The 12682-nt window shown below is 38.0% G+C and overlaps 1 protein-coding gene across 1 annotated transcript in view; it reads left to right on the top strand.

The window, feature by feature from the left end:
* The first annotated feature begins 568 nt into the window (after positions 1-568).
* The window catches only part of LOC308700583 (MORC family CW-type zinc finger protein 3), a 22374-nt gene continuing 10260 nt past the window's right edge, over positions 569-12682 (top strand). The window contains exons 1-11 of the mRNA XM_081382248.1: positions 569-685; positions 774-846; positions 1768-1900; positions 1991-2213; positions 2405-2550; positions 4371-4527; positions 6203-6331; positions 6512-6631; positions 6829-6932; positions 8066-8230; positions 10665-10784. Of these exons, the coding sequence (XP_081238374.1) occupies positions 647-685; positions 774-846; positions 1768-1900; positions 1991-2213; positions 2405-2550; positions 4371-4527; positions 6203-6331; positions 6512-6631; positions 6829-6932; positions 8066-8230; positions 10665-10784 (1409 nt within the window). The 5' untranslated portion in view covers positions 569-646. The remainder of the gene's footprint in view (positions 686-773; positions 847-1767; positions 1901-1990; positions 2214-2404; positions 2551-4370; positions 4528-6202; positions 6332-6511; positions 6632-6828; positions 6933-8065; positions 8231-10664; positions 10785-12682) is intronic.

The raw sequence follows: 12682 nt of genomic DNA, 5'->3' as shown, positions 1-12682 counted from the left end.
ACATATATATACATATATACATATCTATCTTTATCTTTATATATATACATATTATCATACTATATATTAGTATGATAATATATATATATATATTATACTAATATATTTAGCCTATATATGTGTGGATATATACACACACTTTAATCTATCTATCTATCTATCTATCTATCTATCTATCTATCTATCTATCTATCTATCTATCTATCTATCTATCTGTCTGTCTACACACACACACACACACATATATTAGTATCACTTTTTTGTATTATGCATTTTATTAAAAATATATTTTATTTTTGTATTATTACTTAAACACTGTTTGGTTATTACAAAACTAAATAATCACATTTGTATATATATTAAAATATAATATTAAAACAATTACAAAACATCAATAACATTTATGATTAAAAAATGTGAAAAATAATGTGCATGTCCTTTGTTTTTATAAAGACATATGGGCTAGGTCTAAGACACAGCACTCAAAAAAACTAGATAAAGCTGTGCTCTGTGCGGCTCTGGATGGGAGTGTCACGTCACACACACACACACTGAAGGAGGAAGCGCGCGTGCTGCACAGATGAAGAATGAACCATCTGCATCTCTTCTTCTTCTCATCTGACGTGTGTGTGTTTTCACCCTCGTGATGGCGAGACTGAGCGAACACGGGATCCGGCTGAGCTCTGTGTGTATCTTTCTTATCTTCTCTAAAGTCTTTCTCACGCACTACCATATACTTTACTTGTATTATATTGCGTAATGTTGTTTTATAGATGAGCCCGTCGTACCTGGAGAGCAACTCCACCAGTCACACATGGCCCTTCAGTGCGGTCGCTGAACTCATCGGTGAGCAGAACACTCGTGCATTTATGATCAGGAACAACCGGCGATGCTTTCGGTTTAAACTTCCGCGAAATCTATTGCGCACAATAAATGCGCACCTGTTGCGCGCAAAATAACGCTTTAATCATATTGGAGTGATGTTAAAACGCGACACAAATAATGCATTTTAGATCTTAGTATCAAGTTCACTCGCTGCGTGGATCTGAACACATGTCTGAGTGTCAGTGACCTTGATGACTAAATCATTTCTGTTGCAAGCAAAACTAAGATAATCGGTTTGTGTCACAGCAAATGCTTCAACTTCTATAAATGTAATGCTGTTTGCATAAATATTAAAGCAAGTTGCATTAAAGCAAAGACGCGCACTTTACTAGCAAAACAAAAGCTGAAACTATAGATGCAGTGTTGAAAATGAAGACAAAGTATCGTGTCACTTTGTGTTGTGAAACATGTTGACAGTTAATGTGATGAAGTACACCTGTGGTTACTCTGCTGTGATAGATAGATGGTTCGTGCTGGAAATGCGTGACACTTTCAGGATCGCATCTCAGTTCCGTTAGAGACAGGAAACTGGCGTTCATAACATGGAGACATGGTGAAATATCTCGAAATGTGCTTATCTTTCATCACTTAATAATCAAGATATGAGGTTTAACAAAATCCGTCTTAATGCTTGCAGTTTCCCCTCTACATCCTGTTAAACGTCTGTGTGTCTGGTTTTAGTTTGTAGGCTATAGGTTATATTTAGAGTTCTGCATTTTTTGCAACTGCTTGCAATTTAAGAGGAAAAAAAGGGAAAATGATTTTCATGTCAAATTGCATTGCCAAAGAAAAAAATAAGGCAAAGGTCGAGCATGTCAATAATGCAACCGCATATTTTTATTTTTTCTCAAATTATTTGAAAAATGTACATTCTCGTCGTAGATAATGCATCTGACCCGGGCGTCACAGCCAAGAACATCTGGATAGATGTTGTGACGCTCAGAGAACAGCTGTGCCTCAGTTTTACGGACAATGGCAGTGGAATGACGCCCAACAAACTGCACAAAATGCTCAGGTGCGTGAAAACACACACTTAAATCACGCATCTTGTTGAGGAGAGACATTTCTAAAGGTGGCGAAGCTGAATCTTTCTTTCTCTTTGCAGTTTTGGGTTCACAGAGAAAGGCTCTGGTAAAAGCAGCCATCAGCCCATCGGTGTGTACGGAAACGGATTTAAATCGGGCTCGATGCGTCTGGGCCGAGATGCTCTGATCTTCACGAAGAACGGAGGCTGTCAGAGCGTAGGCTTGCTGTCTCAAAGCTTCTTACAGGCTATTAAAGCTCAGGCCGTGATCGTGCCCATCGCCCCCTTCAACCAACAGACCAATATCCTTCAGTTCGTATAATCCAGAACGGATCTCTCAGCCATTATCCGACTAGTTAAACATTTTTCTGTATGCAATTCTAAAGAAAAAGTCAGATGCATGGATTTGTTTTGCATGTTTTGCACTCTATGCATGCAGACGGTTAGCGGACGCTCATGTCCGTCAAAGCATGGCCCTTAACTCCCATCTCACAGACGCTGGTGGTGACGGAGGACTCGGAGGCCAGCCTGAGAGCCATCCTGAAATATTCTCTCTTCCAGAGCGAGTCTGAGCTACAAGAGCAGCTGGACTCCATTCAGGGAAAGAAAGGAACCAAGATACTCATCTGGAACATCCGCAGGTCTGTGGCACAGTGCTCTTCTCTAACTACTTTGTGCCAGAGTCGTAATGAAAGATGAAGATGACGTCAATGAGCAAATGCAAGACAGAAGAACCATTATGTATAGTTTCGGGATTCATTTGCATGTGATTTAAATGTTGCGCACAGGGGAATGCATGGACTCTGCCGGAACAACACACTCCTGATTTGTGTTTGTTTTGAATATAACCCTGATCTGCTTAGTTTAACAAATCAAGTTATTTTAAACACACAAAAAGCATGCAATTCTCTAGATTAACGCTAGATTAGAAAGCAAGCTAGAGAAGAGGAGACATGCATAGAAGACTAATTAGTAAGTACCCATGTTTATTAGACACTTTCCTTGCTAGATTAAATACAAACATGCATTTTACATGTTTGATAAACTGATAAGGTGTGATAAACTGTGACCTTGAATGCAATGTAAATTTAAGTCGATTAGGATAAAACTTTAAATGTGCTTTATAGAGAAAATGCACTTCTGTTATTTGAATGTTTTCTAAATGTCAAACCAAGAGTTATACTACAGAGCTGCTGAATGCTTGAATCTGATTGGTTGATGAACGGTGTGCGGTTATTTTCAGCGAAACTCACGGCTAAAGTAGTTCCAGCAGGTCTTGACCGCATTACAGTTTCATATCACTCCGTCAAATGATTTCTGTTACTTCAAAGGTCTTTACAACCGACAACAGCAGAAGAACTAAAACTCACAATGACACTGACCAATCAAATAAATCTAGTAAACAACAGGATAAAAACAACTATTTATTTCCATGTTTTTCGCCACAAAATTACATGTTATTATGTACGGAAAGCATATACTCTCTTTCTCCCACTCAAACGCACACACATACAGTACGGACACACACTCACACAGAAATATAGTAAATAGAAAAATAGTTAAAGCGTAACTCTCGCCAAAATGCAACCTAGGGTCTTTTAGTTAATCTACCCGAGGCAAACTTTCGTGTAAAAGCATAATTACAATGGAAACGCCACTTTTAAGTTTGACCGTATTTTCGTTTTCGGTCAAATTAATTTATATGGAACTAAGCTTTAGGAGCTTTCCATGTTTACTCTCCTCCCTGTTACGTTGCATTCGGAGATTGACTATTTTTGACTGTCAAAATGCCGGCGGACACAGAGACAGTGAGTTGTTCAAAACCTTTCTTTTTTAGTAAACTCTGTGTACACAAACACTGTTCTCAATGCTGGAGTTCATGTGTAGAGCCTCTGGTGATACTTCCGGCACAGTTTCATGTTGTGTCGAGCCTTCTTAGTGTTTTAAAAATAGCGATTTTGACGCTATCATTGTCGTGCCCCAATCACTCCCATTCACAATGCAATTTGACCGAAAACGAAATACGGTCAAACCTAAAAGTGGCGTTTCCATTCTAATTATGCTTTTAAACGAAAGTTTGACTCGGGTAGATTCACAAAAAGAGCCTAGGTTCAATTTTGGCGAGAGTTACCCTTTAAAAGCTACATGACATTCCTCTCTAGCGAGATAATAACAGCGCTGTTTTTGAAGCAGATAAACTTACAGTTTCACTATTAGTAGAAACACTGTTCAGACATGCACAGACTCTGGTAATTCACACACACTTAATCTCTCTCTCTCTCTCTCTCTCTCTCTCTCTCTCTAATAACTGCATTAATAGTGCTATAAATAAATAATTAGTGCTATAAATGGCTAAAGCCTCCATTACTAGCTCTTAAATGACCCTTTGAAATGAGCAATTGAGGATTGGCATGATGGAAGTCTATTCTGGAAATCTAACCTTTTCCATTTTATACCACAGAAATAAAGATGAAAATCCAGAGTTTGACTTCGACACCGATGCGGAGGACATCCGTCTGCCGGAGATCCGAACGGAGGAGATGCAGGGAAAATGGAGGAGAGATTACAGGCAGCGCAGAGACAGTAACAACGTTCCTGAGATGGAGTTTTCTCTCAGAGTGAGTGAGAGAACGAGAGAGAGAGAGAACGAGAGAGAGAGTGAGTGAGAGAGCGAGAGAGCGCGAGAGAGAGAGAGAGAGAGAGAGAGAGAGAGAACGAGAGAGAGAGAGAACGAGAGAGAGAGTGAGTGAGTGAGAGAGCGAGAGAGCGCGCGAGAGAGAGAGAGAGAGAGAGAGAGAGAGAGAGAGAGTGAGAGAGAGAGAGAGACGGCTAACAGAGCGAGAAACTTCCTGATTTTTATGGCCTGTGGTTGTTTTACAGTGTGAATGCAAAATGTGTGTGTGTGTGTGTGTGTGTGTGTGTGTGTGTGTGTGTGTGTGTGTGTGTGTGTGTGTGTGTGTGTGTGTGTGTGTGTGTGTGTGTGTGTGTGTGTGTGTGTGTGTGTGTGAATTTTAGGTGGAGCTGAGAGGACGTTAATACAGTTGTGAAAGTTGAGACTTTAACTTTGTGTTGCAGAGATAATGAAATGAAAGTCAGAGCTACAATCTTCACAATCGGGAGAATTTTTTTATAGTTAGAAAATATTTTCCCCAAATGTAAACACTGTCTTCACATGTAAAATAATTTACAGTCCTTTCCTTCTTAAAGAGCGCCTTATTCCTGCGCCCCATGACGCTTTGCGCAAATTATGGGTGTAACTTCTGTTAAGAAGTAAACAATCAATGAAGCGCTCGCTCTATGAACGCAATACGTTAGAAAGAGTCACAATGAGTTGACATTAATCTACTCACCCTTCAACCATCGAACATTAAAAGGACATTTAAAAGTGTAAAAGCATCAACAAGGTTCTTTCAACAGAACAAATAACCCAAGAGCGCGAGCCTTTGGTTAGATATCACTGTAGTAATATATATATCTGTATTATGTAACTAATGTTGCCTTAATCAAAAATGTTCATTAACTTCAGCATTTCGTGAAACTATTTCAAAGTGATTTCCGTCATTTTGACAGATTATAAATTGCATTTACCTGTGAAAACAAACCTGGAAAGCGACGTGAGGATTTGAGGAGAATAACGAGAGATTCTTCGTACGTTCCAGTGAATTATGAATGGAATATATCGTAAATTAAATTCGGGAGAACAGACCACAAATGTGCAGGATATGTTGTCCTTTTTCATACTTTTACAGCGGATTGCAAAGGGAAAAAAGAAAATAATCACGAGGAAAAGAAAGCAGCGACTGAAAAGAGCTCTTGCCGTAGATATTCTTGTTATAACACGTTAAAATAACAAGTATAACGTTACTCTCATGATGTCTGGAAATAAATCATGAAATCCAGTCAAACTGACGGATCTGCTTTATTTTTAGGGAAACCTTATGATTTGAAATGATTCGTTTCAGGCTTTTTGAATGGAAGTTCCCCAAACCGGAAGTGCCACACATTATTCAAAACGCAGTGAGGTCGTCAGGAATACGGTGGATAGGATTTTTCCATTGGCTTTTGGATTATAGTGGAAAACTGGTACATGCGTTAATGTATTAAACGTGGAAAAGTTCTGAACGAGTCATTTTTGCAGCTTAGTATCTATAAATACTCTTTTTTTTTTTTGGACCAGGGAGGAACTTTTGAACATGTGTTTTATCTCAAAAGATCAAGGACAGTTTGATATGAGCCCTTTGAAACATAAACACTAACACCAATGCACTGTAATTCCTCTCTCTGTCACTGCAGGCGTATCTCAGTATACTTTACCTGAAGCCCAGGATTCAGATCATATTGAGACAGAAGAAAGTTCAGACTAAGCTGGTCGCCAAGAGTCTGTCAATGATTGAGAACGACGTCTATAAACCCCAATTCATTGTATCCTTACATTTCCCCTCAAAACCTTGTTTCTGTGTTTTACATGCAAAGCAAGTAATGTGAATCAACTGAAAGTGGGAATATCATTGTTTTAGTTTGGTTATTTGTTTTGTCTTTTCCCATCATTCCCCAGTCCTGCTCGTTTAGACATGTACGTTTCCTTTAAATGCAACCGCTCAGAACGAGAGAGTGAAAATTACTTTTGGATTCAACCTGAAAAACAAGGAGCACTTTGGAATTATGATGTACCATAAAAACAGACTGATAAAGGCCTATGAGAAGGTTGGCTGCCAAATCAAGGTACTGGATTCATTAATAACAAGCTAAAATGCCTGTTATACATTTCATTTTATTATTATCCATTCCTCAAGATTTCACAGATAGTGTGCAAAAAATAAATAAATAAATAAGTAACAGATTTTTAAGACAATAACTGGCCATTTGGTGTAAGTATCATTGTCTTTGACTCATCACTTTCTCTTTCTCTCTCCTTTAAGTCATCAGGTCAAAGGTCAGGGGTCGGGGTCATCGGAGTGATTGAGTGTAACTTCCTCAAACCTGCTCATAACAAGCAGGATTTTGAGTACACCAAAGAGTACAGGTGCATTTCAGCCGCTCACCATTAACTTTCACATGCGACGCCACACCGGCTCAGATCCTCATTTGAATGCCGGACTGACATTCTCACTAGATTCAGATTCAAAACAATGGGTTTAAGTAGTTCCTAATCCTATTATTTAATATACAAAGCAAACATACAAACATATATATATATTTTTTTTTGCATATATAAACTTGACTGTTTTCTCCCTAAATTGTGTTTATATTGCACTACTGTAGAATGCCTGAGACTCAGTTTAAGGATTTCAATGTGCAAATTGTCACTGACATTTGCATACATGACAAACTTGAAACTGAAACAGAGTTAACTATACAAGTCAAAAAAATGTCTGTACATTTGTTTTCATTTTTTATTTTATAAAAAATTAGAATTTCATATAATTTCATTTAAAAATAATAATAATTATATAATTAAAACTGTATATCATTTCAAAAAGTAAAATAAAAATGATCTTATATTTACTATATATTTTTAATTGTATGTAAATAATATGCAACAGATATGTTGTCATCAACTTTAAAAATATTAAAAGTAAAATATGTAAAAAAGTATTTTTAATTGTGGATATTTTATATATATATATATATATATATATATATATATATATATATATATATATATATATATATATATATATATATATGTGTGTGTGTGTGGGTGGGTGGGTGTGCAACATGTTCTGATCAACTTTAAAATATTAAAAATAAGATAAAAATATAAAAAAATGATATTATATTTCATATAAAATATTTTTTATTGTTTGTATATATATACACACACACTAGTGCTGTCAAATCGATTAATCGTGATTAATCGCATCTAACAAAAGTTTGTAAATATATCAAACGTGTGTGTAAACAGATTTGTATATATACACATATACACATTTAATTACAGACACTTATGTTAGATGTGATTAATTGTGATTAATCTATTTGACAGCACCAATATACACACACATACATACAATATATATATATATATATATATATATATATATATATATATATAATGTATACATATATTAAATGCATATATTGTATTGTTGCCATTTTTAAATTAATATTTCCATATTTCCATTTTAATCGCATTTTTTCCTGCTTTTCTCATAGACTTACACTTGCTGCTCTTGGTCTCAAACTGAATGACTACTGGCGTGAAAAGAAGGAAAAGAAAGCAAAAGAGAGAGAGTTTCAAGCCTTAGAGAGAGAAAGCAAAGAAGGAGATACTGAGGAAAACGAGGAAGAGGATGATGAAGAGGAGGAAGAACAAGAAGTGTATGATTGTTTTCCTCCAAAAATGTTCACACAACAGTTTTCTCATATCTGCGTTGCTCTGTTGGTGAGAGTTTAACCATCTGTCAGTCAGATGGCCAGAATAGCACCAGCCTCTCTGAAGCGTGGGTTTGTGGGTAAAAAATGAGAGATGGTGCAACTTGGTTTACTATAAACTGACAATTTGTCTGTTAGACCACAAACCTCGCACATACATGCATCACAGAAAACACTCAGAAAAAAGCCGTCTTGTGATGACAGAGGTCGAGTTGAGCTGTTAAATGCAGGTGGGCGGCGCTGAGAAATGTGAAACTGTTAATCACACGGATAAAGTGATAGCATGGGTTATAGCAGCAATACATCTGTGAGTAAACCATGCAACAGCTAAAGCAATACGACTTTCATGATTGATCACACATTTGCATCAAGGTTTAGCATCTATCTAACAAATTTTTTTTAAATTTTACTACTTGTTTCAGAATATTCTGAGAACATTCAAAAGTAACATTGCCATAATGTTTGCAAAATAATAAAAAATGGTCCCCCAGCATGCAAAACATCAGTAATGCTGGATTTTACAGCAGGATTGACAAAGCCCAATAGGACTTTTCCTTTGGCTTTTGGATTATTGCAGAAAATAAGTTCTGTGATCAACAGAAGTCATCAAAGTTGATGATACTTACACATTTTGTTCATCCTGATATGAATATTGAAGTATAAATACAATCGTCAGAAGTCAAAAACACTAGTGTTTAGCACAGACCTTTTTTAAGCCATTTAAAGGGGTCAAATAAGTCTCTGATGTCCCCAGAGTGTGTGTGTGAAGTTTTAGCTCAGAATACTCCACAGATCATTTTATATAGCATTTTAAAGTTGTCACTTTTTGAGGGTGAGCAAAAACGCACGATTTTTGTGTGTGTGTCCCTTTAAATGCAAATGAGCTGCTGCTCCCGGCACAGCGGGCGGAGCTTTAAGAGCTTGTCTGTGTGTGTGTGTGTGTGTGTGTGTGTGTGTGTGTCAGCAGCTCCGATTACCTCTCACAGACACGCCCTGAACATTTCAAAAACCTTTAGCCTCTTTTATGTTCAAACCGGAGTCAGACAATAGCCGCGTTTCCATTACCCTTCAAATTGCGCAAATTGAAATTGCGAATTGAAAATACGCCCAATGGAAACACGTCAATTTTGCAAAACCTCCCATTTATCGCAAAACAGTTTTTACGCTCGCACGAGGAGGTTTTTCAGGCAATTCGAAAAATAAATATTTTGCAAAACTGCAATGGAAACAGTTTTTGCGCATTTACAGGTCAGCTGACGTAGATGACGCGGTGTGTTTGGACAGAATACGAGACAAAGCTCTTTATTAAATTCATAAAAGACAGAAGAATTACAGGAATAATGGATTCTAAAACCTCAAAGAAATGCCACAATCAAGACCTCGGAGCAGAAATGAGGGAGAAACACCCAGAAACACCTCATATGTGCCGCTCACAGTATAATAAGGGTCTTTCCTTACCATTAATGCTTGGATAACACACATACATCCTTGGATTAATAATAATGGCCAGTGCAGTGGCTGGGATATATAAACCTACCAACGTCCGTTACCATGGTTTTTGGAATGATTTTACTTATCGCGTGAGGAAAAATTAAGTTTTAATCGCATAACATCGGTTAATGGAAACGGCGTCATTTCGCAATCGTTTTTTGTCGACATTTAGAAAAAAAAAAAACGCAAAAGTTTTGCGCAAATCTGTAATGGAAACGCGCCTAATGATGGAGAGACTCGAGAAGAAGTGACAACATGTAGAAGCAACAGGACATTTCTGAATGGTTAGTTGATGAATTTATGTAGCTTATGTGTGGTTATCTTCTAGTCGTTGATTAGCATATTCTGTCTTGATAATCTATAAATCGTGTTCAGGGGGCGGGGTTTATGTAAATTCTAGGGTTGGTGATGTCACTAACCCGGGAGGAATGTTGTGTAGTCTCTACCAGCCGTTTGTTGTAGTCCTTAAAAATCGATTTCTTTAAAAGCAAATATCTCCCTTTGCTTTGAACTTTGAGCGTCGTAACTTTGCAGATGTTGTTTATGATCAAACAGCAACATTACACACTAACTAAAGTTAAAAAAGAACTGAAACGCATTACTTTAACTAAAAACGCATACCAAAACCCCATTGACTTCAAGATGATTTCAACTTCATCTTGTTTCTGGGTTTTGGCCTATAAAGATGAACTCTACACACCTGCCTTTGACACGCAATAGATCAACTAATGTTGAACTAATGGCTTTTTTTTTTTTTTTAAGGGACAAGCCCCAACTTTCTGTTTCAACTGTAAATACATCAACATATGAACAAACCTGCAGCATTTCATGAAAGATCTCCTCAGAACATCAGACACACTCTGTATTAACGGGTTTCTTCTGTCCACAGGGATGTGACGTGGATTCAGTGTGAGGAGTGTCTGAAATGGAGAGGGATCTCCACTCACCTGTTCGCTGGAAGTGTTCCTGATCCGTTCAGATGCTGCATGCACCCCATCCCACGCTTACGGTCAGTCTGAGCCCATCTGATCCAGTTCTGAAATTCACAACGCAATACTAGTAGTCTATTCAACGTCATATCAATGTCCACTGTGTGCAATAAGCAAGTGCATGCACAATATGCAATTTTTCTGTGTGCATGAAGTACCCAGATGACCCTACGTTCAACCAGAGCACACTGTGGGAAGGAAATCGTGTATCCCACAATGCAATGCGCTCAACCTGACCTGTCAGTTTCCATGTGACAAAAGAACTGCGAATATTATATACACTTTTTTAATCTCTATCATGACTTGATATCTGATTAAACTGACGAAACCACAAGGAGTACCAAAAGAAAAAGAAAAATAATATTTGTTTCAGAGATAAGTGGAATTAAAGGACAATTCCGGTGCAAAATGAACCTAGGGTTTAATAACACATGGGTACCGAGTCGACAGTTCTCTGGGATGTGTTTTCATGCTAATCGAATGTACCCAGTTTTAGCTCGAACCACTGATTAGCTTATAACGCTAGTATATAGGGCAGAGAGTAAGTGAAAAGAAATCGCTAGTTAATACCACTAACAAGGCTCAAAATAGCCAGTTAATACATGCAAACCAAAGCATTGAGAACTTTGTAAGTGTACAGACAGTTTAATAAGAAGATACTTTATAAAGACAGTACACTTCGCGATCTTTGCAAAACAGTCTCGACCAGTCGAACCACGAACGCCGTGCTAAGTGAGCTGGTCGATAGGAATTACGTTTGTGAAATCTAATTTACGTGTTCGTTCGTGGTTCGACTGGTATCTTCTTATTAAACTGTCTGTACACTTACAAAGTTCTCATTGCTTCGGTTTGCACGTAGGGACCCTCATTATGCTACCGTGTTAGTGTGGGGCCTTGTTAGTGGTATTAACTAGCGATTTCTTTTTACTTACTCTCTGCCCTATATACTAGCGTTATAAGCTAATCAGTGGTTCGAGCTAAAACTGGGTACATTCAAAGTCAATTAGAAGCTCTCACTTCCTGATGGTCGAGCGACTGCGCAGACTCACACTGAGCTTGACGACGTAGATGTGACGTGAGCAACCCGTCTGTCTTCTAGTAGCTGTGCCGAGAGAAACCTGAATCATTCCCTTCCGAAACTTGCAGAGACGGAGAGTGTGAGTTGAGGTGTCCATGAGCTGGAGCAGGAGACACTTTTGCTAAGTATTCTGATTAATTATTTTGTCATTTTGCCTCCACGTCCCCCCGATCGCCCGCGAGCTTCTCCTCCTGTCCTTACGGTAATCTCTCTACTGTGCGACAGAGAGTCGCGTGGTTATGACGCAATCGTTAGCCTATTTTTACAAAAACTGCTTCTACAGGGCCATAACGTAAGATACAAGGTAATGGAGCCTTTTATACATTTTCATGTTTCTTTAGAAATAAATAATGGACAAATGGAGTCTTTAAACGCCTCAGATGTGAAGTTATTCGCTGTCAAAGTGACGCCAAAATGAATGGGAGTCAATGGATGCTAACAGCAGGTGATGGTCTGCTAATCAACGGCGGCGCCCGGGGAAGCTTCAGTGTTTTCCGAAACACTGCCCCCTGGTACATTCGATTAGCACGAAAACACATCCCAGAGAACGGTCGAGTCGGTACCCATGTGTTATTAACCCCTTAGGTTCATTTTGCGCTGGAATTGTCCTTTAACATGCAACGCTATGGGATCATGTGATAAACAGTGAGGTCATGTGACAACATAACACATTTATGGTTCACATGCTATTTTTTGAAACACACAGTATGTTGTAAAGTATTGAGCATTAGTGTTCAATTCCAAACACACTCCTTTTCTTCACTTGGGATTTAACTACACCAAACTGGCTTAAAAATAGAAAATAACTATATTTCCAAAAAGATAACCGGATGGCTGAAA

Source organism: Scardinius erythrophthalmus (genome assembly GCF_964197995.2).
Source record: "Scardinius erythrophthalmus genome assembly, chromosome: 13".
NCBI classification, from domain to species: Eukaryota; Metazoa; Chordata; class Actinopteri; order Cypriniformes; family Leuciscidae; genus Scardinius; species Scardinius erythrophthalmus.
Note: the sequence above shows the minus strand (reverse complement) of the source record. Positions and strands in the feature narration are given on the sequence as shown.